The sequence below is a fragment of the Cynocephalus volans genome, chromosome 14 (genome assembly GCF_027409185.1).
Source record: "Cynocephalus volans isolate mCynVol1 chromosome 14, mCynVol1.pri, whole genome shotgun sequence".
Taxonomy (NCBI): Eukaryota; Metazoa; Chordata; class Mammalia; order Dermoptera; family Cynocephalidae; genus Cynocephalus; species Cynocephalus volans.
Genome location: NC_084473.1, coordinates 54,819,889 through 54,844,941, shown reverse-complemented (window position 1 = coordinate 54,844,941; position 25,053 = coordinate 54,819,889). Strand labels below are relative to the sequence as shown.

Below are 25,053 nucleotides of genomic sequence, written 5' to 3'. Positions count from 1 at the left end.
AGTTGACTGTTAAATCTATGCATGAGTCTCTAAATATGTATCTTTAAAAAATGCTATCAGCAAAGCCTAGAACTTCAGCTAAATATCTTCTTATAGGGTTCTTGTGTTGTAATGTCAAAGATGATCTAAACATTTTCTTCTTTAGCAACCTATCTGTAACCCTGAAGAGTTTCCTCCCACCCTGATGGGAACAGGAGTGGGCAGGTTAAGCAAAAGCTACAAAAAAGAGAAGGTAGAAGTTATCATTTGACTCACAGCAACTGTTTCCAGAAGGAGCCCATTTAAGCACTGACTCAGGGAGCTCATCCAAGAGGCTAAAACAAAATAGAGTAACACAATGAATTTGTTTTCAATCCTTTGATTCATATTGTTTTGATTAGAAAACAAAACTCTAATTCTGTGTCAGAAGGTTACCAAAATTGTGACTTTCAATCATTTTTTTTTTCCCCACCCACTTGTAATGAATGGGAAGGTAGGTAGAAGTGGGGGTCAATTCCCATTGACCAAATTTACGTCAACTGCCTAGAAACTAAACAATGTAGAATTATAGTATAAATGACTTAACTCAAAGTTTGCACATGTAGAAATGCAGAAGTAGGGATATTTGTCGTTTTTTTCTTTAAAAAATTGTATCTGGATTTTAAGGATATTTTTCCTCAGGTATTTACCATTGGAGAGGTGTAAACTATTCAAACATTTAGGTATATTGTTCTCCTTTGACCAGTGTTTTATGTTATCCTATGACTAAATAGGTTAACAAGAAATACCAAAAAAACCCCAAAAAACCATTGTAAATACTTTCTAGTGTTTTAGACTGAAAAAGTACAATTCTCTTAAGTTGCTTTAGCCACAAACATACAAACATTCAACTAAAATGACTGACATCAGTGAGTGATTCACAAACTCATACACAGGCAGAACAGCAACAATAAGTGCACTGATCTACTATAACCCTATGTCAGGAAAATAAAGGGCATAAGGGAGATAAATTGTTATGGAAGAATATGCAGTCATGCCCTTATGTGTTATACCTTCTCAGCAAGTTGAATAAATTATGATTATGTATTATACACTATATGAAGTCTGAATATGTCTACAGTTTATCTAAATTTTAACTTCATAATATATTAGCTTTACTAGTCTATAGGTTTACATTATTAAATCAAAATGAAGATATTAACCTATGTAGTAAGAGTCCCCAAAATGTAAATGGAGGTTATGTTTATTAGCATTATATTTTATTATTTAATATGATGCCCTATTATTATATGAATATACATATGTAGATATGTTCATTATAGTTACCTACAACAAATGCATCTATACGTGCATATAATACAAGACTAAAACAAACCGTTTTAGTAAGTCTTATTAAAAGAAAAACATACAGATAATCATTAGAATTAAAACTCTAGCCTTTTAAATAAAGTACATTATTCAAATTAGGCAAACTGAGTTAGAAAATTGGATACCAAAACTGCTTATATGTCTATTACTGTGCTTTGACTTGACCCATCCCATGAAAAATGTCAGTAACCTGAAGGTAAATATGGACATATCAATCACTGCAGTAAATAGCTGATTAGATCATTCTAATACTGACTAATATTGAAATCTAATATTAATCTAATATGAACATATAAATGTGTTAGTTTTGGGTAAGGAACTAGGATAATCAAGATTTAAGTGGAGAAATATTTCACATAATATGTCAGTATTTACAAATGTAATCGGAATTATTCTGATTCAGCAAGGTAGCCTTTCTATTAAGAACTGATGGAACTGATGCCACACTAAATTTGAAGACTGATGTCTATGGATCAGTCACTCCTCCACCTCCCATTTTTGTACACTTCTGTTGTGACGTGTCCTACTTAAAACTCAGCTGCCTTTTTCAGCTGTGACATTGTATCTGTGGATAGCCACTGTTGAGCATATCTTGGTCCATAACAGAAAACTGGCTATTCTGTGCTACATGTAATTGACTTTTTCCTAGGCCTGATCAGTGAGAGAACTGTGAAACAGTAACACATTCAGTTCTTACTCTGACGTAATTCTTATGCTAACAGAATCTAGGTGATAAAAATTGAATGTGGAATATTAAAAATGTTTATGTGGCTGCAAGATTATTTCATATAAACAGCTCATATAATAAATTGGCTTGTTTCTTAAGAAACAAAACATACTTCCTCAAAGACAAAAATAAGAGTTATGTTGCTCTCACCTGAAAAATATAAGTACTATCTGTCCCATTTCACATTGTTGCTCTGCACAGTTAATATCAATCACACCAAGGTCAGACTACCTTCATATACTCGTACAATGCTAATTTAAAAACACTCTTCCATGAAAATCCCACCATCTAGAATCTAAACTTTGGAAAATACCATGTAAAGGAACAGACATTTCACTTTATATTTCGCATTGTAATTCAAGTACATGTGATTTTAGAGGTGTTATCTTAATGCATTTTATGTCTGTTAGTTGTTTGGTTTTTAAAAAATTTTTTTCAAATTAAAGAAAACTGCTTTGGTTGTCATACTGGGTGAATAGCAACCTTCTCTGCCATATTAGCTCCCTTTAATATATCCCTTCAGACCTGCTGTAGTCAATGACAGAATACTTGAAATTTTGTACTTTGTTTTAGCAGTCTGGACAGCCACAGGGTCCTTCAGGTTCTGTTCCCAGGGAAGTTTCCCACACAACCACCGCAGCATGCAGTAGCCAAGGATTTCAACGTCACTTCGTCTGGACAGGGCTATAGGAGTAAGCATTAAGAGAGAAAGATGAAGGATAAGCAAATTCTTGAAAAACAGAAAAATCTTTGAGTGAACTACTATTGATGAAATATGAAAAAGTCAAATGGGCAAAGTGTTTTGTTTGTTCAGCTGGAGTAAAACTCAAACGCCCAGGCATTTGGCCCCAGTCCACAGACAGGCAGTGACTTGTTGCTGTTGAAAGTAAGGGTCAGTTTCCTCACCTCCTCCAACTTCATCTTTCCTTAGTCTGGCCTGTCACATGAACTTGATCCCCATGGCCTCTGACATGATCCAGACAACCCATAACCCAGCACCAACACTTTCTCAAAGAGCCAAGCAGTAAAACAAAGAAATAAATGTCTGCAGCTAAATTGCTAACATATGTTCCAGGAAGTCCATGGGGTCTGCATTGGTCATGCAGAGACCCTCTGAGCGCAGACTAAACATTGATGGCCTTTCCTGTTCCACTCACACTAGTTGTACTTGAAGTTGGAAGAACATGACAAAACTGCCATCTAGTGTGCAGTATTAAAAAACATGCCTGTCTTGAGATTTTTCAATGACATAAAAATACAGTAAAATATGTCTACTGCTTTGGATACACAGTTCTAAAATTTTACATATTTTTGATATAAGCAGTACCAAGCTAAAATTCTGGTCTCATATCCTGAATAAAAAATATATAAATGAGGCAACGGTAGGAGGAGTGGGGAAAGAGATGGTGGGAGCAGATTTTGAAGACAAACAGAGGCTTTCAAAATTTAATATGAGATGGTTTTTCAGGAAAAATATATTAAAAAAATATTTTTAGGCCCCTGTAAATATCCAACTGCTAAATGCTACAGACTAATTTCATCACATTTTATATATTTTTAAAGTGCCTTATATCAAAAGATGGACAATGAAACCTAAGAAACATGTCAAATATAACTGATACTTAACAAATCACTGAAATAACGATTAAAACATTAGTAAACACCCATAAAATAAGCTCATTTTTATAAGCATTCCAAATTGCTATAACACAATAGGCTTGTATTTACATTTCTACCATTACTTGAATGTCCATCTGCGTAGGGATATATAATCTCCTAAGAGCAATATGTGGCTGTTAAACCTGCTGTAAACAGGTATCCTATTTTATTATCTTTCATTAAATAAACTCTGAAAAGTCAGTCAGTGAACTTAGTTTTTAATTTAAAAAGTCATCTACTAAGAACAATGCTGCCAGCACATCATAACTACTTTTGGTTACCATACATAAGTTATTATAAAAGCAGAAGACAAGATTAGCTCTTACACATACTCTATCTTAACTGCTATTAGAGTATTGGATTATTAAAGGCCCTTCAATCTAACAGAATGCTACAGTCCCGTGGGTGCCGTTTACTTTCTGTACAAGCTTCAACAATGTCCTAATGCAAGACTTGGCTCTCATATTAAAATGAAAACACAATCTCCAACACACTGTTCTGTAGTGATTTCTTCAGTAATAAATCTTCCATTAATAATGGAATGGTTCCATTTGTACAGATGTGTTCACTAGTCTCTTTTCCATTATGGCAATTCCCGATTATCAAGACTTAAAAAAAATTCACATCCTCTAATTTTCAAAAATGATATTCTGGCCCCTGTTTGGATGACATAGGCTACACACAAGAGGCCCTTGAGGAAAAACAATCAGAATTAAAACGGAATGAACCTTCCCAGCCACTTCTCCCCACCCCCCAACTGAGGGATTAATTGATATGAAGCGGTAAGTAATGACAAGTCATTTAGATTTCTGAAGCCCATCTTTCATAAACTGGTCTTCATTTGAAATAGCCCTTTGAGAATTAACTTTACTTCACTGTTATAGTATGGCCTTACCTAATTAAAATAAATGATCACATTTTTCAATCCTTTACTTATTTCCTTTTACTGCAAATATACATTAATAGCTATGGTTAGGTAAACATTTTACCACTCTTTTCATTAGGTTCTACAGAAATACAGGAAATATTAAAAAGAAAATCCAATAGTCACCCTTTCCCATCATCAAAGAGTGAGATAAAAGCATTAAAAATGTTTCTGAGTACACACCTTTCCCTGAAATTCTGTCACAGAGAAACAAATTGAAAAGTCTGTTTGTTTTAGGGAAGTTAAAATCTTAGACTCTACCAGTGGTTATGTCTACTTTCACCACTGTACACAGGAGAGTAATTTTATTTACCTGTTAAATTAATTAAAAAACAAATATTCTAGAAGACAATATTAGAATCTATGTGTGTGTATAATTTACATGAAAATTGATCATAATTGAATAGGACTATGAATATCTAACTGTAAAAAAAACTTTTAATTTGAAAGGTGCTTCTTTCACTATACAATTTTCAAAATCATTTTAAAACATGCTAAGTGAAGCAGCAAATAAAAAGAGCTCTGGACTAGGAATCCACAAACATGTTTAGCTCCAAAATTCGATGATGCTGGGCAATATATTTCTTTTTAATGTATTTTCATTCACTTGGATAGAAAATATATGATGGATTGTTTTGTTTCTGAGTCATATATCTGTATAATTTATTGTAATGCATTAGGTTCTTCTGTTGCATTTGGTAATTAATATAATCATTAACACTATGTTTTCATATAGATTTCCCCCCCAAATCAAACTTTTATTTATTATTATTTGGAAATGTAATGAGATTTAGTTATTAATAATATTTTCCTCTAAACTTTCTCAAGTTGGTTTTTTTTCTTTTTCTTTTTTTTGGTGGATGGCTGGTACAGGGATCCAAACCCTTACCGTTGGTGTTATAACACTGTCTAAAGTTAGTTTTTAAATATTATTTAAAATCTAACTTTTTATGAACTTATAAATATGGAACAATGTAAATTACTCTTCATTAAAAGCCTGTGGTATTCTCAATTGTTCAACATTTCTAAATTATAAAGTATTGCCAAGAGTAACAACAATAAAAAAAACAGGCACAGGTGGGGACCTAAATTCTATTTCACTAGAAAGCAGATTCGAGAAACAGCTGACAGTAGAATGGATGCATAACTAAAATAAAAACCATTAATGTGATTCATGGAGAGCTGCTATTGTACCAGGCACTCTACCTGCTTTTTATGATCTCATTTAATCATTCAAACAATATAAGGTAAATATCATTAATCCTGTTGATAAGAAAATAGACGCTCGGAGAGGTTAAATAACTTGCTCGATATCACACAGCAAAAAGTGACAGAGCTCAGCACAGGAATCCAAGTCTTTCAGAACCCGAAGCCCGTGCTTAATGTAATAATTACTTGGCCTCCATCATTAGCTTTAACATCATTCAAACATTACATATGAGACTTCTAGTTAGGGAAGGCTGAGGGTGCTTCAGAAAGTTCATGGAAAGAGGCCGACCCTGTGGCTCACTCGGGAGAGGGCAGCGCTGGGAACGCAGAGGCCGCGGGTTCGGCTCCTATGTAGGGACGGCCAGTGCGCTCACTGGCTGAGCGTGGTGTGGGCGACACCAAGCCAAGGGTTACGATCCCCTTACTGGTCACAAAAAAAAAAAAAAAAAAAGTTCGTGGAAAAACAGAATTAAAGGAGAATATGAATCTCCCCATGAACTTTTGGAAGTACCCTTGTATTTGAAGCAGACATTTAACTTTAAACTTAAAAGATATAGTGACACAAAGGTAGCTGTTTTGGCAAGGAATAAACAAGCAGCAGATCCCAGCGTCTAAGCTATATTGTGACAAAATTTTTCACGCAACCATTCTTTTATGAAACTATTCCAAGCTACTTCATTCTGATAAAGAAGAGTCTCTAGTTAAAATATTTATAAGTATTTATGAAGTGTTAAATGGTCCTTCCAAGCTGGTACAAGAACAAGAGAGAAGTTACATTTGAGAACTGATCCTTATTCTAAAGAAAAACTGGAGTAAGATAACTGGACCCAATTCACCAAATGAGATGAAAAAGGAATTGGGAGAAAATTAAAAGTATAAATGTTAATCCCAAGATGGATCTGATTATTTGCCTAAAGTGCTTTCTTTTAGTTTTATTTCTTATAGAGTACTATTATGGAGTATGTAAAAATAGGGATCGGTAGGAAATAAAGTGAACTTGAAAACTTTTGCCTCAAACAGACAGGTTTAAATGCCCAAAGTATTGGTATATGGGCTCATAAATGACATTAAGAAAGTGGAAAACACCTAAATGAGATGCTCACCTGAAGAAGTGAATGGTGACTATCTGCATAACAAATTTAAAGTTTATTCTTAGTTTTCCAACTGGTAACCTATGTAATTCAGTATTTTGTCAATTCAGATGTGTAAAGAGCTGGAAAGTTTTATGGTGACCACAATTTACGGCAATTTCAAAAAGGATATTAGGAAAGTAGAATGTGATGTGTCATATTTCAAGTAAAATATTAAACCCGGTCTCCCATTTTTTCAATACCTTCTCATTTCTTAATTCTAAGCTCTAGTATTTTGTGTGTGAAACACTACTGTCTGCAGCTTAGAAAAAGTTATTGAACAGAGCAAAGGATCTTAATTCTTAACCAAATAGTTCAACTAAAAGCCCAAAACGTACATTGAGACTTTGAAAGTGATGTCTTTTGTAAAAAAATGGGTATGTGCCATATAGAAGGAATAGTCTTCATTATTGTTTATGCATTAACAAAGAAGAAATCAACAGTATATTTTCCTGACTACTAACAAATCGAACATCATATAAATAATTTAGTGGTTCACCTTAGTATCTTATAACAGGAAAATGGGTTCCCTTTTTTGAATTATTGTTTAAAAAGATAAGTATTGTGTAAACCATGTCACTTCCCCAAGTCTGGTAACATGAAAATATATTCCAAATATATTTTATAAGTTGGAGAGCTAAAGTGAAATGAAACCATGCAAGAAATAACATGACTTGAATTTTGTATACCGTAGCAATTGGCAAAATAAAAAAAGATGTAATATATTTTCTTTCCTTGATATTGAATATATTACATAAACAAATGGACATTTAAAATGTAATTTAGATATCATATTTTATGGTCATCAATGATGTCAAATTAAAATAGGTATTATACACTCAATGCACAGGTCTGAAGTATTTAAAAAGCTCAATATGTTAAATGCAGTATACCCCTAGAGAAATTAGGTATTGACTGCATGCCTCAGTGAGTAGAAAAATCTACAAAAATCCATATCACACATTGATCCAAATATTGCTTTTTAACATTACTAAGAATGTAGCAAATTTTAAAATAGTATATTTGAAACAGATATAATTCTCTTTAGTTATCAGGCAACAAGCCCAAAATATGTCAATGTTTCTACATGCTAGTTTTTATGAAGAACACAAATTAATAATAGAAGAAAGAAGCCCAACATATATTACTCCAATTTTATACTAAATGAAACACTTCAGCCACTTAGAAAATGGCTTTAGGTCACACAAGAGAATTGAGTTTGGGAGAACCACCGCAATTTTTAAAAAATACATACAGATCTATAGATGTGTGATAGTTCCAGGAATACTTCTCTATCCATTCACTCATCTGTCCATTCATCTCTATATATCTCTATGAATATCTTTTTGATTTCTAATAACACAAGCTAATTGCTAAAATGTTTTTTTTTTCTTTCCCTCTTAGCTACTCTTTTACATAAAATTGAATTAGAAAATACTTAGGTGAAATGGCTGAATGGCACTTTGTACAAGCTACTTCATTATAAAAACCCAATTAATCCACAGAAAAATGATATTTAGCTTCAGTTTCTGAATAATCACTGCAAAAAGTAGCAGAGACCAGGTAGTCTGACCAGGGTAACAGTCTCTGTTGGGCAGCTAACTCATATATCAGTTTTACATTGAAGTCTGAATATTTCTCTTGGCCTGACCAGACACAGATGTACCTGACACATAGCAAACGTTTTGGCAACTGGAAGTTCTACTTACTAGTGATACCTTTTTTTGCTCTTGTATTTTTTGTGGCTGGCCAGTTTTGCTCTTTATGGTTTATTTTGCATTATCTTTCCTCAGTATTTATTTGATTTGATAGCTGATTGGTAGAGAAATGATTTTTCTGAGATTACACTACATAGTGACTACTAAAAGTAAACACGAGTATTTATAAATCTGACCTCCTACATTTACCTGTAGGATTTATGACCCTGTTTATTCTGGTTTCTAGATATGGCTAAATGATTATTTCATTTCTAATAAAATCCTAAACTAAAATGTTTTATTTTGGAAAATAAAATGTAAAACATTAAGAATGAACAGTATTCAAACATTTGACGATATTAAGCCTTCTATTTTATATACCAGACTAAAACTGCATACTAAAATTTCAGCAAATATGTATATATGTGGATGTATGTATGTGCATATATATGTGTGTATATCTATATTTATATCTATATCTACACATAGATATAGATATGCCTAGAAGTTTAGTGTGAATCCTATTTAAAATGCATTAAGGGGATCTACTATTTTACGGGAAACCCAAGAAACGTATGATCAAAATGAATATTCACTGCAGCACATAACTTTCTAGCAAATACTGAAAATTTTTAATGTAGGCTCTTCCCTGAATATTCCCTGAATCTTCCAGGGATGTAATATCATCATACTCAGTTCAATCTTCTCGCCAAAGACTTAGCGTGCCAAAACCTACCCAACTCATCAACATGAATTATATGATTTAGGGAGAAAAAATTTTAAATAACTATAGAATAAAAATTTGTTCATCCTTTCTAAGATATTGAAAACACCCCCCCTAAATTGTGAAATTTACTGAAGAGGACTTTCAGAATTACCACAGTGTGTATCAACTCTGCTTCTCTTTCTACAATCACCACGGTTTATTAGTTATTTTAATACTCAGAACCAGATCAGATAAGTATTAGAGCTACCAGGTGAAATAAATGGCCCACCCATAAGTTAGCATGATTATTAACACAATTGGATCAATGCTTAAGAATGTGTATCATGAATTTCTATTATACCACTATCTAAAAAGTACTTTCGGGTTTCTGAAAATTCTATTAGGGATAATAGAACAAATCTGGTGACGGTGAAGAAAAAAATTCACTAAGAGCAAAGAACTTTAAATTTAAAAAAAAACAATATCAATGAGCATTTGATTTTTATATTTCTTAATTTAATTAAAGCCATGTCCCGTTTTATCTTTAAATACTCACTGATTTATTAACAATGTAAATGGTGAAAAATTACATACTACTACTACATTTCCGAGTGATCATTACTTTTCTAACCAAACCATAGTTGAAAAAAATGTAATAATTTCTGTTACTCTGATCAGGTGTATAAAAGCTAATTTCCATTCCAGAAAATGTAACCTATGATTCTTCCTGAAAGGAAGAAGGTATATAATCCACACACTTGTTTCACTTTTTCACTGGCCTACCTTAAACAAGTGTGGGTTTTAATTGCTCTGGAAAATGATGAAGACCCTCTATATTACATGGTCAATGGTCCTTTTAATAGAAAAGGCAATAATATAAAGTTGTTTGCACCAACTAAAACTCGTTAGAAAGCATCAGATCAGTTTAGGGTAACAGTACACAATTATCAACAAGTGCAAATGTCCAATTGTCTTTTAGTGAAAATGTGGTCCTTTCAAAACTGTTTAAAAAATTATTTGTTTGATTTAGCATATTTGAAAATACTTTTATAAGCAAAAGTTTACAAAGCATATAATTTTGAAAGCCAAAGTTTTTCAATAATCACCATTTTTTCACAAGCATAACATTAGAATTGACTTTTTGTCTTGCTGACAGAGCAACTAAGAAAGTACAGTTGCATTGACCAAATTGATTGTGAACAAAGCGACCATCAGTGGAAATCCGCACCATATATTTTCAATATTGACCTCCTACTTCCTTTTCCATGGCTTTCTGGGTTGGCTATTGGATTTGGACTGCAGTGTAATAAACAGCTAAGGTTTAATTAATGGTAAATGAATACAAGACATAGGTTATGACTTTAACTAATTAGGGAATTGTTGAATTAAGTCTGCCTTGGAATGCAAGGCAGTACAATCAATATCCAATAAACGGACTATGTATGTAATTTACCTGCAAATGTGTTTCCAATACCATCAAAGTGAGTTTAAATAAGTAAGATATATGAAAGGCGACTAGGAGAGATTTCCACAAGTAAACACTTTATAGTTTCAGAAAAGATATCCTTATTGCTGAGATGATATCTTCTAAAACCCTGATAAGAGCAGAATGAAAAACAGGAATAACTGTTCACATGTGCACCTTTACCAAATCTGTGATATTCACTACACAATAAAAATTCAGCACTGACCTCTAAGTTTATCCTACACAAACTAGTAATTTTCCGGCCAAAATGACATCAGGTTTTACTTACTTGACACTCTTTTGCTCCTTTCTCGCTTGTCATAGTCTATAATCTCCTTCACTGTTAGAAGAAATATTCATTGGCATAACAGAAATTCACTACTTTTGAGGAAAATCTCACCAGTGCTCTCACTCTTCAAACTGAAGAGGTCATTTCTTGTAGCATTATTACTCTTGACTCTAATTATTCTTCTGAAATTGAAAGAAAAAAAAGAAAAAAGAAACTCACCTACTCCCTTGTGGGCATCCAAGCTGGTAAACTCTATTGTCCCATTATGGCCTTTTCTAGGATTTTCCTGATACTGTTTGTGGTTCCCATTGGGACAATATCTGTAGGAAAGTCCATAATCTGCAAGATAAACCTGAAAGACATGAACAAATGAATAATGCTTTTGTCCTCTGAAAATATAACCTTTATAATTAAGTCTTAAGAAACTGATAGATTAAGAACAGCCTCAGGTCTACATTTTATTAAACCAAATGGTGCCTTAGGATAAAATATATGCAACTGGGGGCCATAACAAATAACTTTCCAACTTAAATCCTTACTTCATCATTGGCATATTTTATTTCTGAGATGACTTAGATTTTTAGTTTGCTTTTTATTTTGCTCTTAAATTTCCTTCCCTCCAGGTGGGTACCTAGACATCATAAATCACAATATGTCTTTTTATCTGTGTTGGCACAGCTTACGAGGCTCTGCCTTTTCTTGTTACCCCTCTCTGTCAAGCAGGGAGGGGAGATGAGAACAAACATTCTAAAAATAGAAATCTAACCGTTGTAAGAGTCTCCATTAACAGGAAGTATAAAAATAGTGAATAGGCTGTAAGAGGTAATGACTCAGGAAAAAAACACCCCAAAACCAAAAACAAAACAACCCACTGTATTGTCTGTATTTAAGAATGGAACACCAATGCAAGACTTCTGGCCTTTCAGACTGATCCATATCATCACCATCATCTTTGTAAGCCAGTAAGAATTAGAAGCAAGGTCTCCAAACAGAATATAGATTGTTAAAAGTCAGATAGCAATTCAAGTGAATTTTTCTCAGATTACTTTTGGAGAGAGAAGGAAGGGAGAGGAGTAGTTTTACAGATATAGAATACACTGAATGAGCACTGTTTTGATTAGACATTTATTGTGATATGTAGTCAGAAAATAGTAATTCTCAACTATATTATTACCATATTCCCCCCCACCCCCAAAAAAGAATGCAGTTTCAACTTCTAAAATGTGTTGTTTCATATATATATTTCTTTAAATTTAGGGATTTGGGCAATGTGTCATAATGTAGCTACAAGACAATAAAGTATTGCAATATAACCTGCATTTAAAAATATAATATCCATGAAATGAAAACTCAGGTTTTAGAATAGCCTAAGTAGGAAATATTTTGAACTTTAAAATAAAAGCAGCACAGAGTTTTCTTCATTTGGTGGAGTAACATGCTAGACTGTCTGAAAACAATACAGTATTTGTTTGTCTCTCTCTTCTGCATGCTATTTCTTAACATAGCCTCAGAAGTAACTGATCTGACGACCCTAAGGAACTAGACACTACAGGATCAGATATAAAACCAGCTGCTTGCTTTCAGAGTTTCTAATGCATTTTTGTCTTTATTTCAAGAACTAAATAAATAGACTTCACTTTGCAAAGCAGATATCCCAGAAAACTATATATTCATAATTCAGCAAATGGAATCAGATTTCAATACACTACAACAGTTTACTATTTTAAAAGATATATCAGGAAGTTTTCGTGTAGCTATTAGTCCAAAAAATAAGATGTAAATTTTATTGAATGCCTACTGTGCACCAGGCAGTGTGCCAGTGTGCTAAGTACTATCCATTAATTGACCCTTGCTATCCTCACAGAAATCCTGAGGTAGGAACCATTATCTCCAATTTATTCATATGTAAATGAAGCTTAGGTTGTATGACTTGTGTAGTAAAATAAAGCCAGGTTCTATGGTAGTTCTGACTCTAGAGTCTTCACTATCAATTAATGTCAAAGGGAAATTACACCAGACAAGTGAAACGGGTAACAAGATAAGGAAGACTTTATTCAAGACTACTGCCATAGGGGAGAGAGACTACTGCAACAGAGAATCTGAACTCAACTCCATGGAAACAAAAGGCAGGAAAGTTTTTAAGTGATGGGGTGAGCTAGTGGAAAAGTACCAGAGGACGTTAGGGGGAAGTCAGTCAATGTGAGTAGGCCATCTGTGTTTGCTAATTGGCACTTAGGATCCCACCTCCCATAAAGATTATTATTCAACAAAGAGATGACTCCCATTCCTGGATTTGGCAAGAGGCTGAGAGAAGATTTACATCTCACAAGGGCAGAGAAAGAATCTCCAATTTCAAGTTTTCTTAAGTAAATGCTCTAAGATAAGGGAAGTCAGGGACTTATGGTCATGAAGAAACCTGTCAAAAAGTTCAGTGGGGCTGAGGAGGAACATTAAGGCTGTCTTGGTCATCACTGAGCTATGGGCCTCAGGGTTGTGCTAGGTTGCTCAAACTTTGAAAAGCAGTGCAGGGTTTCCATTTAACATAAAGATAAGAAGCTAACAATACTGTACAGAAAACTCACATTAACTGTTTGCCGACTATTTTAGTTAATGGATATTTCAGACCTAAAAGTGATTTCAAACATACATGGTTGAACCTTGTGGCGCATGTAGTTTAAGAAAGAAATTTCTAAGGCAAAAACAGTAGGTATTATCCAACCAACCAGAAATGCTCTTGCTGTTCTTAATAGAGAGTTACAGGTAGGATTCAAATAATCATGAAAGGCTATTGAACAAAACAGTAAAATTAAGATTTCTTTAGCAAAATGGATGCTGTCCATACCCACCCTCACCTCCATATTTTTTTTTTTCAGTTTTAGTATATGGTTTAAAATATTTATATTCTTGTCAATTCTAAGAGAATCTATAAGAATATAAATATTCTTTAGAGACTTCTGGGAAAAATTCTCTAAAATTCCCATGAAAGTTTTGTCACTAGCATATATCAATATATTTTTAAAATATAGATTGTCAGGCACTACAGAAGAGGTCTAGGAGTGACTGTCTTTCGTGGATAGAGACTTAAGAGGAAGTAAAGTCAATGATCTATCCCAAGTATTCAAAATGCTGACAAATTAAATTGACTCAAATTAGGTCAAACTGAGAGTTCTACTAAAATAACTTAGCAGAGACAGTCTAGAATTTTGCTAAAACAATTCAAAGAAAAGGGGAAAAAAGACGGAAATGTCATCAACAAGAAAAGGAAGGGAGGAAAGAAATATAATTTGTTGAGGTTCAATTATGTGATAACCTCTAGGTAAAGTACTTTTCCCAAATTATTTTGTTAAATACAGACAACCACACTCAGGCAACTAGCACTGATCTCAGTTTACATATGAGGAAGCTGAGCATCGCAGTTGTTAAATAACCTGCCCAAGTCACAGAGCTCAAATCCAGGCCAGTAGGACTTCCAAATTTCATTCTCTTTTTTAAATATAGAATTTAATACAGAATTGGGCATTCAGTCAATTTCTGAAAGTATATTAAAGTAAAAAATAAGTTTAAGCCAGAGTTCAATCTATAGCAGTGCAGTCTAGGTTCTACTAAGGTAAGAATTTTTACATTTTTATAAGGCTGTAAAAGAAGGAGGGGGCGGGGGGGAGAGGGGGAGAGAGAGAGAGGGAGAGAGAGAGAGAGAGAAGGAAAGAAGAAAGGAAGGAAATGCAACAAAGACCCATACGGGGCCCACAGAGTTCATAGTAGCCTAAAACATTTATTATCTGGTTCTTTACAGAAAGTGCACCAATGTCTAAGCTAGTAAAACCTGAATTTCAGTTAACTCTAAAAAATATTATCCTTTTCTTTTTCTGTGAAATAAATAACAACAACTAGTTAATATTTTTCACTTAAGTATAAATATGTATAGTATCCCTGGTTTTTAACAAGCCTGTCTTAGGAAACTCAAGATTTATACCAGGATTGAGTAGGTGGCAATTATTTGCATTGTAATAAGACTAGCCATATTAAATAGCTAGCTCCCTAATACACTTTAAATGATTTTCTTTTCATCTACCTTTTCTGAATGCAGTAACCATTTTCTTCCTCCCTAAGTACAAGGGACAGCCCTGTCTGCTTCCCTCCACTTTCTATTATACTGTACCACCTCTCACACTTTCACATGGTACCCATACTTCTCCCACCTTTCTTACACATCTACTATGGTTTTTTATTTTTATTTTTTACAACTTTGTGAGGTATGTAGGGAAGAGGTATGGCATTATTCACATTTAACAAATGAAAAATAATACGTATGATACAACCAAATAATGCAAGTCATCCAACACAAAGTCCGGTTTCTCCGAGGGTTTTATTATTTTAGTGAGCTTCTCAGAGCCCCCGCCCCCCAATAAATGCCTAATTTGAACTAATACTTTCTTGGACTTTCAATTTTAATACTTTATAATTGAAAATGTAGTGTGGCAGCTGCTGAGGTGCAGTCCTATTAAGAGAGAACTGGCCTTTTACCTGTGAGAAATGCAATAAGCTGACAGCTTCCAGTGGCAGGGCCACTGGGACCTGCCATGGCGGGAGTCAAGGCCACACCCATTCTGGACAGCCCCCACCAATGACTGATCATGGAGAGGACAGTGTATGGCTCCTTCTACACAAATGGAGTCTCTTCTACTGGGTAATCTTTGCTCTGGAGCTCCCCATTGGGTTGGCTGAGGTATTTGTCAGATCTCCATCACAGTCTGAGGCTCTCCCTGCCCAATTCTGCTTCTTGTCCCCTTTCCCTTTCACAAGTGTCAGATCAACATCCAATTTTGAAAGCTTTCCCTGTCCAATTCTGCTTGCTCCCCTTATCTTTCAAAAGTATTATATTTCCTTCCCCCAATAAAGCCCCTGCACTATTAACTCTGTCTCAGCATCTGACTCCCTAAGAACTCAGTTTGACACAGGTGGTCAGTAAATCATAGCCTTGATTAATGAATGAAATGAAGATGAAAAACAAATTAGCACCTGAGTATGACCATGAAAAATACAACTTCCCTATGCTAAGTAGGCCGGTCTCAAAAATCAACTTTCTATTTTACCTAACCAGATTTGTACCCACATATGCCATATTCTCAAGTTCTACATTTAGTTAAACTTTTACATCCAGGCTCTTTTGCTTCCTGATGCTTGCAGGCTCTTACACTGCTTTGTTTTGGGGTAAAACTAAGGATTAAAGAACATCTACAGTAACTCTCTTTGTGGTCATCTGCGTGAGAAGGGCCTTCATCTTCAACTCAGCACCCCTCCAGGGAAACCCCAAGTGCTTTTCTCCACTTCCTGGATTCACCTGAAGCATGTCCTGGTACGGAGATCCCTTTAACCATAAAGCCATATACTGGGTTTTCACTTGTATCCACATGGATTCACTATTTTAACAACGTACAAGGTTATTTAGCTTTTCTTTTATGAGGGTGCTTCAAAAAGTTCATGGAAAAATAGAATTAAAAGATAATGCAAATTCCGGGGTACAAAAAGCTGTTACCCCAAAAACATGGTGCTTTGACAGGCTGAAATAAAGATGCAGCCTCAAGGTATCTTTTTTTAAAGCCTCTTGCAGACTCAGAGACTATCTTATGGACTGCTCCAAACATTAATTTTTGTTTCTCTTCTGTTTCCATAGAAATGCCTCTAAGGACATCATATATAGAGACCTAGCCTGGATAGGAGCCCATCTGCAGTGCCATTTCCTGGAAAGAAACACTACTGTTTAATTGGACTGAACTATTCCCCCAAACAGGAGACTGGTTAAATGAAATCCTCTACCACTAAGCTACTAACAACTTTTTCCTCTCCACAATCACCATCTCAGCTGTAATGTGTGAAGCTTCTAGGGAAGCTCAGGGTGCAAAAAGTTGTCACCCCAAAATATGGTTCTTTGACAGACTAAAATGAAGCAGCTTCAAGGACTCTCTGACCCCTCCCACCCCCTGAAATCTCTCAATCCTCTGTCATTGTCCAAAGCACAGGATGAAGCTGTCCCCTTACCTTCTTATAGTCCGAACTTGCCAAAGATGATGACAATTACCTCTGGTCCTTTCCCTGAGTTTTCACCGGCTTAACTCATATCACAGGAAGGAAGACTGGAGTCTGTCAACATACCTGGACTAACTTATCACAAATTATTGTCTTATATTTCAGTTTCATTCAGTATTTTTTTTTTTTTAAATTTTATTTTGTCGATATACATTGTGGCTGATTATTGCTCCCCATCACCAAAACCTCCTTCCCTTCTCCCTCCCCCCCTCCCCCCCAACAATGTCCTTTCTGTTTGCTTGTCGTATCAACTTCAAATAATTATGGTTGTTATATCTTCTCCCCCCCCCCCCCCGGTTTGTGTGTGTGTGTGTGTGTGTGTGTGTGTGTGTGTGTGTGTGTGTGAATTTATATATTAATTTTTAGCTCCCACCAATAAGTGAGAACATGTGGTATTTCTCTTTCTGTGCCTGACTTGTTTCACTTAGTATAATTCTCTCAAGGTCCATCCATGTTGTTGCAAATGGCAGTATTTCATTCGTTTTTATAGCTGAGTAGTATTCCATTGTGTAGATGTACCACATTTTCCGTATCCACTCATCTGATGATGGGCATTTGGGCTGGTTCCAACTCTTGGCTATTGTAAAGAGGGCTGCGATGAACATTGGGGAACAGGTATACCTTCGACTTGATGATTTCCATTCCTCTGGGTATATTCCCAACAGTGGGATAGCTGGGTCGTATGGTAGATCTATCTGCAATTGTTTGAGGAACCTCCATACCATTTTCCATAGAGGCTGCACCATTTTGCAGTCCCACCAACAATGTATGAGAGTTCCTTTTTCTCCGCAGCCTCGCCAGCATTTATCGTTCATAGTCTTTTCGATTTTAGCCATCCTAACTGGGGTTAGATGGTATCTCAATGTGGTTTTGATTTGCATTTCCCGGATGCTGAGTGATGTTGAGCATTTTTTCATATGTCTGTTGGCCATTTGGATATCTTCCTTAGAGAAATGCCTACTTAGCTCTTTTGCCCATTTTTTAATTGGGTTGCTTGTTTTCTTCTTGTACAGTTGTTTGAGTTCCTTATATATTCTGGATATTAATCCTTTGTCAGATATATATTTTGCAAATATTTTCTCCCACTCTGTTGGTTGTCTTTTAACTCTTTTAATTGTTTCTTTTGCTGTGCAGAAGCTTTTTAGTTTGATATAATCCCATTTGTTTATTTTTCCTTTGGTTGCCCGTGCTTTTGGGGTCGTATTCATGAAGTCTGTGCCCAGTCCTATTTGCTGAAGTGTTTCTCCTATGTTTTCTTTAAGAAGTTTTATTGTTTCAGGGTGTATATTTAAATCCTTAATCCATTTTGAGTTGATTTTAGTATACGGCGAGAGGTATGGATCTAGTTTCATTCTCCTGCATATGGATATCCAGTTGTCCCAGCACCATTTGCTGAAGAGGCAGTCCCTTTGCCACTGAATAGGCTTGGTGCCTTTGTCAAAGATCAGCTGACAGTAAGTGTATGGGTTGATTTCTGGATTCTCTATTCTATTCCACTGGTCAGTGTGTCTGTTTTTATGCCAGTACCATACTGTTTTGGTTATTATAGCTTTGTAGTATAGCTTAAAGTCAGGTAGTGTTATGCCTCCAGCTTTATTTTTTTTGCTCAGCATTACTTTGGCTATGCGTGGTCTTTTATTGTTCCATATAAATCTCTGGATAGTTTTTTCCATTTCTGAGAAAAATGTCTTTGGAATTTTGATGGGGATTGCACTGAATTTGTATATCACTTTGGGTAGTATGGACATTTTCACTATGTTGATTCTTCCAATCCAAGAGCATGGGATATCTTTCCATCTTCTTGTATCCTCTCTAATTTCTCTCAGCAGTGGTTTGTAGTTCTCATTATAGAGATTTTTCACCTCCTTGGTTAACTCAATTCCTAAGTATTTTATTTTTTTGGTGGCTATTGTAAATGGGCAGGCTTTCTTGATTTCTCTTTCTGCATGTTCACTATTGGAGAATAGGAATGCTACTGATTTTTGTGTGTTGATTTTGTATCCTGCTACTGTGCTGAAATCATTGATCAATTCCAGCAGTTTTTTTGTAGAGGTTTTAGGCTGTTCGATATATAGGATCATGTCATCTGCAAACAGGGACAGTTTGACTTCATCTTTTCCAATCTGGACGCCCTTTATTTCCTTCTCTTCTCTGATTGCTCTGGCTAGTACTTCCAACACTATGTTGAATAGGAGTGGTGAGAGTGGGCATCCTTGTCTAGTTCCTGTTCTTAAAGGAAAAGCTTTCAGCTTTTCCCCATTCAGGATGATATTGGCTGTGGGTTTGGCATATATGCTTTAATTATGTTGAGATACTTTCCCTCTATACCTAACTTATAATGGGTCTTTGTCATGAATGAGTGCTGAACTTTATCAAATGCTTTTTCAGCATCTATAGAGATGATCATATGGTCCTTGTGTTTGAGTTTATTAATATGGTGTATCACATTTATTGATTTGCGTATGTTGAACCAACCTTGCATCCCTGGGATGAATCCCACTTGATCGTGATGAATAATTTTACGTATGTGTTGCTGTATTCTGTTTGCTAGTAATTTAGTGAGGATTTTTGCATCTATATTCATCAAGGATATTGGCCTGTAGTTTTCTTTTTTGGTTATATCTTTACCTGGTTTTGTATCAGGATGATGTTTGCTTCATAGAATGAGTTTGGGAGATTTGCGTCCGTTTCAATCTTTTGGAATAGTTTGTAAAGAATCGGTGTCAATTCCTCTTTGAATGTTTGGTAAAATTCTGCTGTGAATCCATCTGGTCCTGGGCTTTTCTTTGTTGGGAGCCTTCTGATAACAGCTTCAATCTCCTTTATTGTTATTGGTCTGTTCAAATTTTCTACGTCTTCACGGTTCAGTTTTGGGAGCTTGTGTGTGTCCAGAAATTTATCCATTTCCTCCAGATTTTCAAATTTGTTGGCGTATAGTTGTTTATAATAGTCTCGAATGATTCCTTGTATTTCAGATGAATCAGTTGTAATATCGCCTTTTTCATTTCTAATTTTTGTTATTTGAGTCTTCTCTCTTTTTTTTGTTAGCCATGCTAATGGTTTGTCAATTTTATTTATCTTTTCAAAAAACCAACTTTTTGATTCGTTGATCTTTTGAATTGTTTTTTGTTTTTCAATTTCATTCAGTTCTGCTCTGATCTTCATGATTTCTTTCCATCTGCTAACTTTAGGTTTGGATTGTTCTTGTTTTTCTAGTTCTTTAAGGTGAAGTGTTAGTTTGTTCACTTGCCATCTTTCTATTCTTCTGAAGTGAGCGTTTAATGCAATAAATTTTCCCCTCAATACTGCTTTTGCAGTATCCCACAGGTTTTGGAATGATGTATCATTGTTTTCATTAGTTTCAATAAATTTTTTGATTTCCTGCTTGATTTCTTCTTGGACCCATATGTCATTAAGTAGAATGCTGTTTAATTTCCATGTGTTTGTATAGTTTCCAGAGTTTCGTTTGTTATTAATTTCTAGTTTTAATCCATTGTGGTCTGAGAAGATACATGGGATAATTGCAATTTTTTTGAATTTATTGAGACTTGATTTGTGACCTAATATGTGATCTATCCTGGAGAATGATCCATGTGCTGATGAGAAAAATGAATATTCTGAGGTTGTTGCGTGGAATGTTCTGTAGATATCTGCCAATTCCAATTGGTCTAGAGTCTTGTTTAGATCTTGTGTTTCTCTACTGATTCTTTGCCTAGATGATCTGTCTAATATTGACAGTGGGGTGTTCAGGTCCCCTGCTATTATGGTATTAGTGTCTATTTCCTTCTTTAGGTCTAATAGAGTTTGTTTTATAAATCTGGCTGCTCCAACATTGGGTGCATACATATTTATGATTGTTATGTCTTCTTGATGGATCAGTCCTTTTATCATTAAGTAGTGTCCCTCATTGTCTCTTTTTATGGTTTTTAGTTTAAAGTCTATTTTGTCAGATATAAGAATAGCTACTCCAGCTTGTTTTTCTTTTCTGTTTGCATGGTAAATCTTTTTCCATCCTTTCACTCTTAGTCTGTGTGAATCTTTATGGGTGAGGTGGGTCTCTTGTAGGCAGCATATAGTTGGGTCCTGCTTTTTGATCCAGTCAGCCAGTCTGTGTCTTTTAATTGGGGAATTTAAGCCTTTTACATTAAGAGTTGTTATTGAAAGGTGTTGATTTATTCCTAGCATTTTATTGGTTGTTTGGTTGTCTTAAGTGTCTTTTGTTCCTTGATTTCTGATTTACTGTTTGGTTTCTGTGTTTGTTGGTTCCTTAGGTTGTAGATAGTGTTTTTGTTAGCTTGCTTTCTCTTCATGAATGTCATTTTTATTATACTAGAGGGTTTAGATTTTTCTTGGGTTTTTATGGCAGTGGTCGTTATTTTTCAGGAACCAAACCCAGTACTCCCTTGAGGATTTCTTGTAAGGGTGGTCTTGTGGTAGTGAACTCCCGCAGTTTTTGTTTGTCTGAGAAATATACTATTTGCCCCTCATTTCGGAAGGATAGCCTTGCAGGGTAGAGTATTCTTGGCTGGCAATCTTTGTCTTTTAGTATTTTGAAAATATCATCCCATTCCTTTCTAGCTTTTAGGGTTTGTGATGAAAAGTCTGATGTTAACCTGATTGGGGCTCCCTTATAGGTGATTTGATGCTTCTCTCTTGCAGCTTTTAAGATTCTCTTTTTATCTCTGAGTTTTGCCAATCTGACTATGACATGTCTTGGAGAAGGTCTTTTTGGGTTGAATACATTTGGAGATCGTTGAGCTTCCTGGATCTGAAGATCTGTGATTTTTCCTATACCTGGGAAGTTTTCTGCCACTATTTTGTTGAATATGTTTTCAATGGAATCTCCATTTTCCTCCCCTTCTGGAATACCCATGACTCGGATATTTGATCGCTTATGGTTGTCTGATATCTCTCTCAGATTTTCTTCAATGTCCTTGATTCTTTTTTCTTTCTTTTTGTCTGCTTGTGTTATTTCAAACAGCCCATCTTCAAGTTCAGAGGTTCTCTCTTCAACTTCGATAAGCCTGCTGGTTAAACTCTCCGTTGTGTTTTTTATTTCGTTGAATAACTTCTTCAGTTCAGCAAGTTCTGCTACATTTTTTTTCAGGACATTGATTTCCTTGTACATTTCCTCTTTCAGATCCTGTATACTTTTCCTCATTTCATCATGATGTCTAGCTGAGTTTTCTTGTATCTCATTCAGTTTCCTTAGAATTATCACTCGAAATTCCTTGTCAGTCATTTCAAGGGCTTCTTGTTCTGTAGGATCTAGAGTTTGAGATTTATTAACTTTTGGTGGTGTACTTTCTTGATTTTTTGTATTTCTGGTATGTTTTTTTTGGTGTTTATTCATTGTGGCCGGGGGTTTCACAGTCCACCGGTTTGAGACTAATGACTAACTAGGATGTTGCTGTGGTTGCCAATTTCGTATGGCTCCCTCCGTGACTGCTCAGTTGGCCTCTAGTGCCTTGTGTGTGTGGTTGCCTCGGGTCTTGGGCTTCTCCGGGGAGCCACCTTTCTGGTCAGCTTGGACTCTGCTGGGCTGGTGGATCACGTACCACAGGGTGTGTGATCTCTGTTGAGCTTTCACTTCCTGTGCAGGACTTCTCCCTGTTCCATGTGCTCTGGCCCAGGCTGTTAGATCGTGCAGTTGCGACCCCACCGGGTGTGTGGTTTTTGTCAAGTCTCCGCCTTCCTGGCCGCACGTCTCCCACTCTGTGCGCACTGTGCTGGGCTGGGGCATGTCTTCTGCACCCCTCGTCTATCAGCTGGGCCTTCAAGACCCTGCTCGGCACCACCTTGCCCAGGAAGTCTACCAGGTTTCTGCTGGGCACAGACGACCGGTCTCTCCGGGTACCTTTGTAGCACTATGTAGATCTTTCTCGGGTCTTGTTCACCTTTGTATCCCCCCAGTATAAACCGAGTCTAGCGCCCACCTGCAGCCTGGTCTCCGGCAGGTTCAAGCGGACCTGGGAACTCTCCTACCACACTATTCCCAACCAGAAATTCGTTAGGCTTTTTTCCAAACTGGTGGCTGCAGAGATGGTATCTGCCTCCCAGTAACAGGGAGTTTACCTGGGGCCGGAGTCCAGGGTATGGTGGAGTGACAGTCGGCCCGCCCGTACTTCCTTGCCCTCCCGACACTGGCCCTGGATGCCCCCCGCCACCAGCCCCGCCAGAGAACCACCGAGGGAGTGGGAGCGAAGGCCGGTCCGCAGGCTCCGGAAAGCCTGGCGCCAGGCCAGCAAGTGGGAGGGCTCAGTGATGGCCGAGCAGGGCGGAGCTGCCCGCACCTGGGAAAATCGAGGCAGCACCGGGCGGTGAGTGGCCTAGTGGTGCAGGCGGGAGCCGCGTGGGCATCCACCCCCCGAACAGAGCTGTGCCAGGGGTCACTCATAGTGCTGTGCCAGGTCAGGTGCTCGCTCTCTGTCTCTGGTTTGCCGCCTTTCCCAGTTCTCGGCCGCTGCCACCTCAGGCTGTTCAGTCGCGGCGCGACTCGGGCGCTCCCAGGAATCTTTTTTTTTTTTTTTTTTGTCATTTTTTTGTGACCGGCACTCAGCCAGTGAGTGCACCGGTCACTCCTATATAGGATCCGAACCCGCGGCGGGAGCGTCGCCGCGCTCCCAGCGCAGCACTCTACCGAGTGCGCCACGGGTTCGGCCCCCAGGAATCTTCTTTAATGCCGGCCTGAAACCTCGAATCCTGAATAGGGCAGCTGGCCGCCTTCAGCGCGGCCCCGGCCTCCGGGATCCTGGCTGCATCCACAGCAGCCCTGGCGCTGTGTTCCCTGTTTTGAGACTCGCTTTTGCAGCTAAGAAACAGTTCTTTCCTGCTCCACACTTCAAAGCTGTTGCCTGTAAATGAGGCAGCCTCTCCTGCCGGGGGCAAAGTGGCAGTCACCCCCCACGACCGGTCAGCAGCAGCAGTCCTCCCTTAAGAGATGGCGAGAGGAAGGTCCACAAGTTTCCCGGCTGCCTGAGGCCCAGTGGCCGCCTTTTCCACCTCAGCTACTCCGCGCCAGCCACCGCAGCCGCCGCCATCTTGAAAAGCCTCATTCAGTATTTTGAAGAGAATCATTTACCAGTCATTGTCTGCAGCAGGCCAAACAGACTTTGTCCCAGGCCACTGCATGTTCTCTAGACCCATTGTATCCCCCTAAGAATCATCTACTCCTGTACCCTCCATCCCCCCTTTTCATATGCAGATGGGTATATAAGCTCTGTACCCCAATGGAAAATGAGGACATTACTCTCTTGTGATTCCCGTGCTTTGCCTTCTTCCACCACTTTAAATAATAACATTTGTTACACCTCTTATTATTGATCTAAATTGGTCAGTGATTTTTATTAATGAATGGGGTGAAGTTTGCCTTTTGGCCTCTATAGAATCTTTCCACAATCTTTTTGAAGACGCCTCATATTTATGCCCTGGCTCCACATTTGGAGGCTGTAAGCTCCTGGGGGAAGAGGGACCAGATGTTGTACATACATTTTTGTATCCATGACAGCACCTATTCTAAAGCCTTCTGCACAATGGGTTTAAATAAATTTTTATTGATTTGACTTGAGAATAATAACTGGACAAACTGACCTAAATTCTTTACAACAGATATCTGAGTGCCAAGCATAATAAACTATCAGGAATCATATACTTTCAAAAAGAAAGAAATAGAAAAAAGAAAAAATGCATACTTATTCAATACTTGCTACATAAGAGCACTAAGTGCTTTACAGAAGTCAAATCATTTAACCCTCATGACATAAAAAGAAGTTATTTTAAGATCTTTTGAGGATGAGAAAATAGGATGAGTAA

The 25,053-nt window shown here is 36.8% G+C and overlaps 1 protein-coding gene across 10 annotated transcripts in view; it reads right to left on the bottom strand.

The window, feature by feature from the left end:
• The window catches only part of VRK2 (VRK serine/threonine kinase 2), a 106,712-nt gene that overhangs the window by 26,141 nt on the left and 55,518 nt on the right, over window positions 1–25,053 (bottom strand). For all 10 annotated transcript variants that reach the window (XM_063077869.1, XM_063077873.1, XM_063077866.1 and 7 more), the window contains 3 exons: window positions 11,374–11,506; window positions 2,638–2,758; window positions 256–314 (listed from right to left, as the gene is read on the bottom strand). In XM_063077869.1, coding sequence (XP_062933939.1) covers window positions 256–314; window positions 2,638–2,758; window positions 11,374–11,506 — 313 coding nt within the window. The remainder of the gene's footprint in view (window positions 1–255; window positions 315–2,637; window positions 2,759–11,373; window positions 11,507–25,053) is intronic.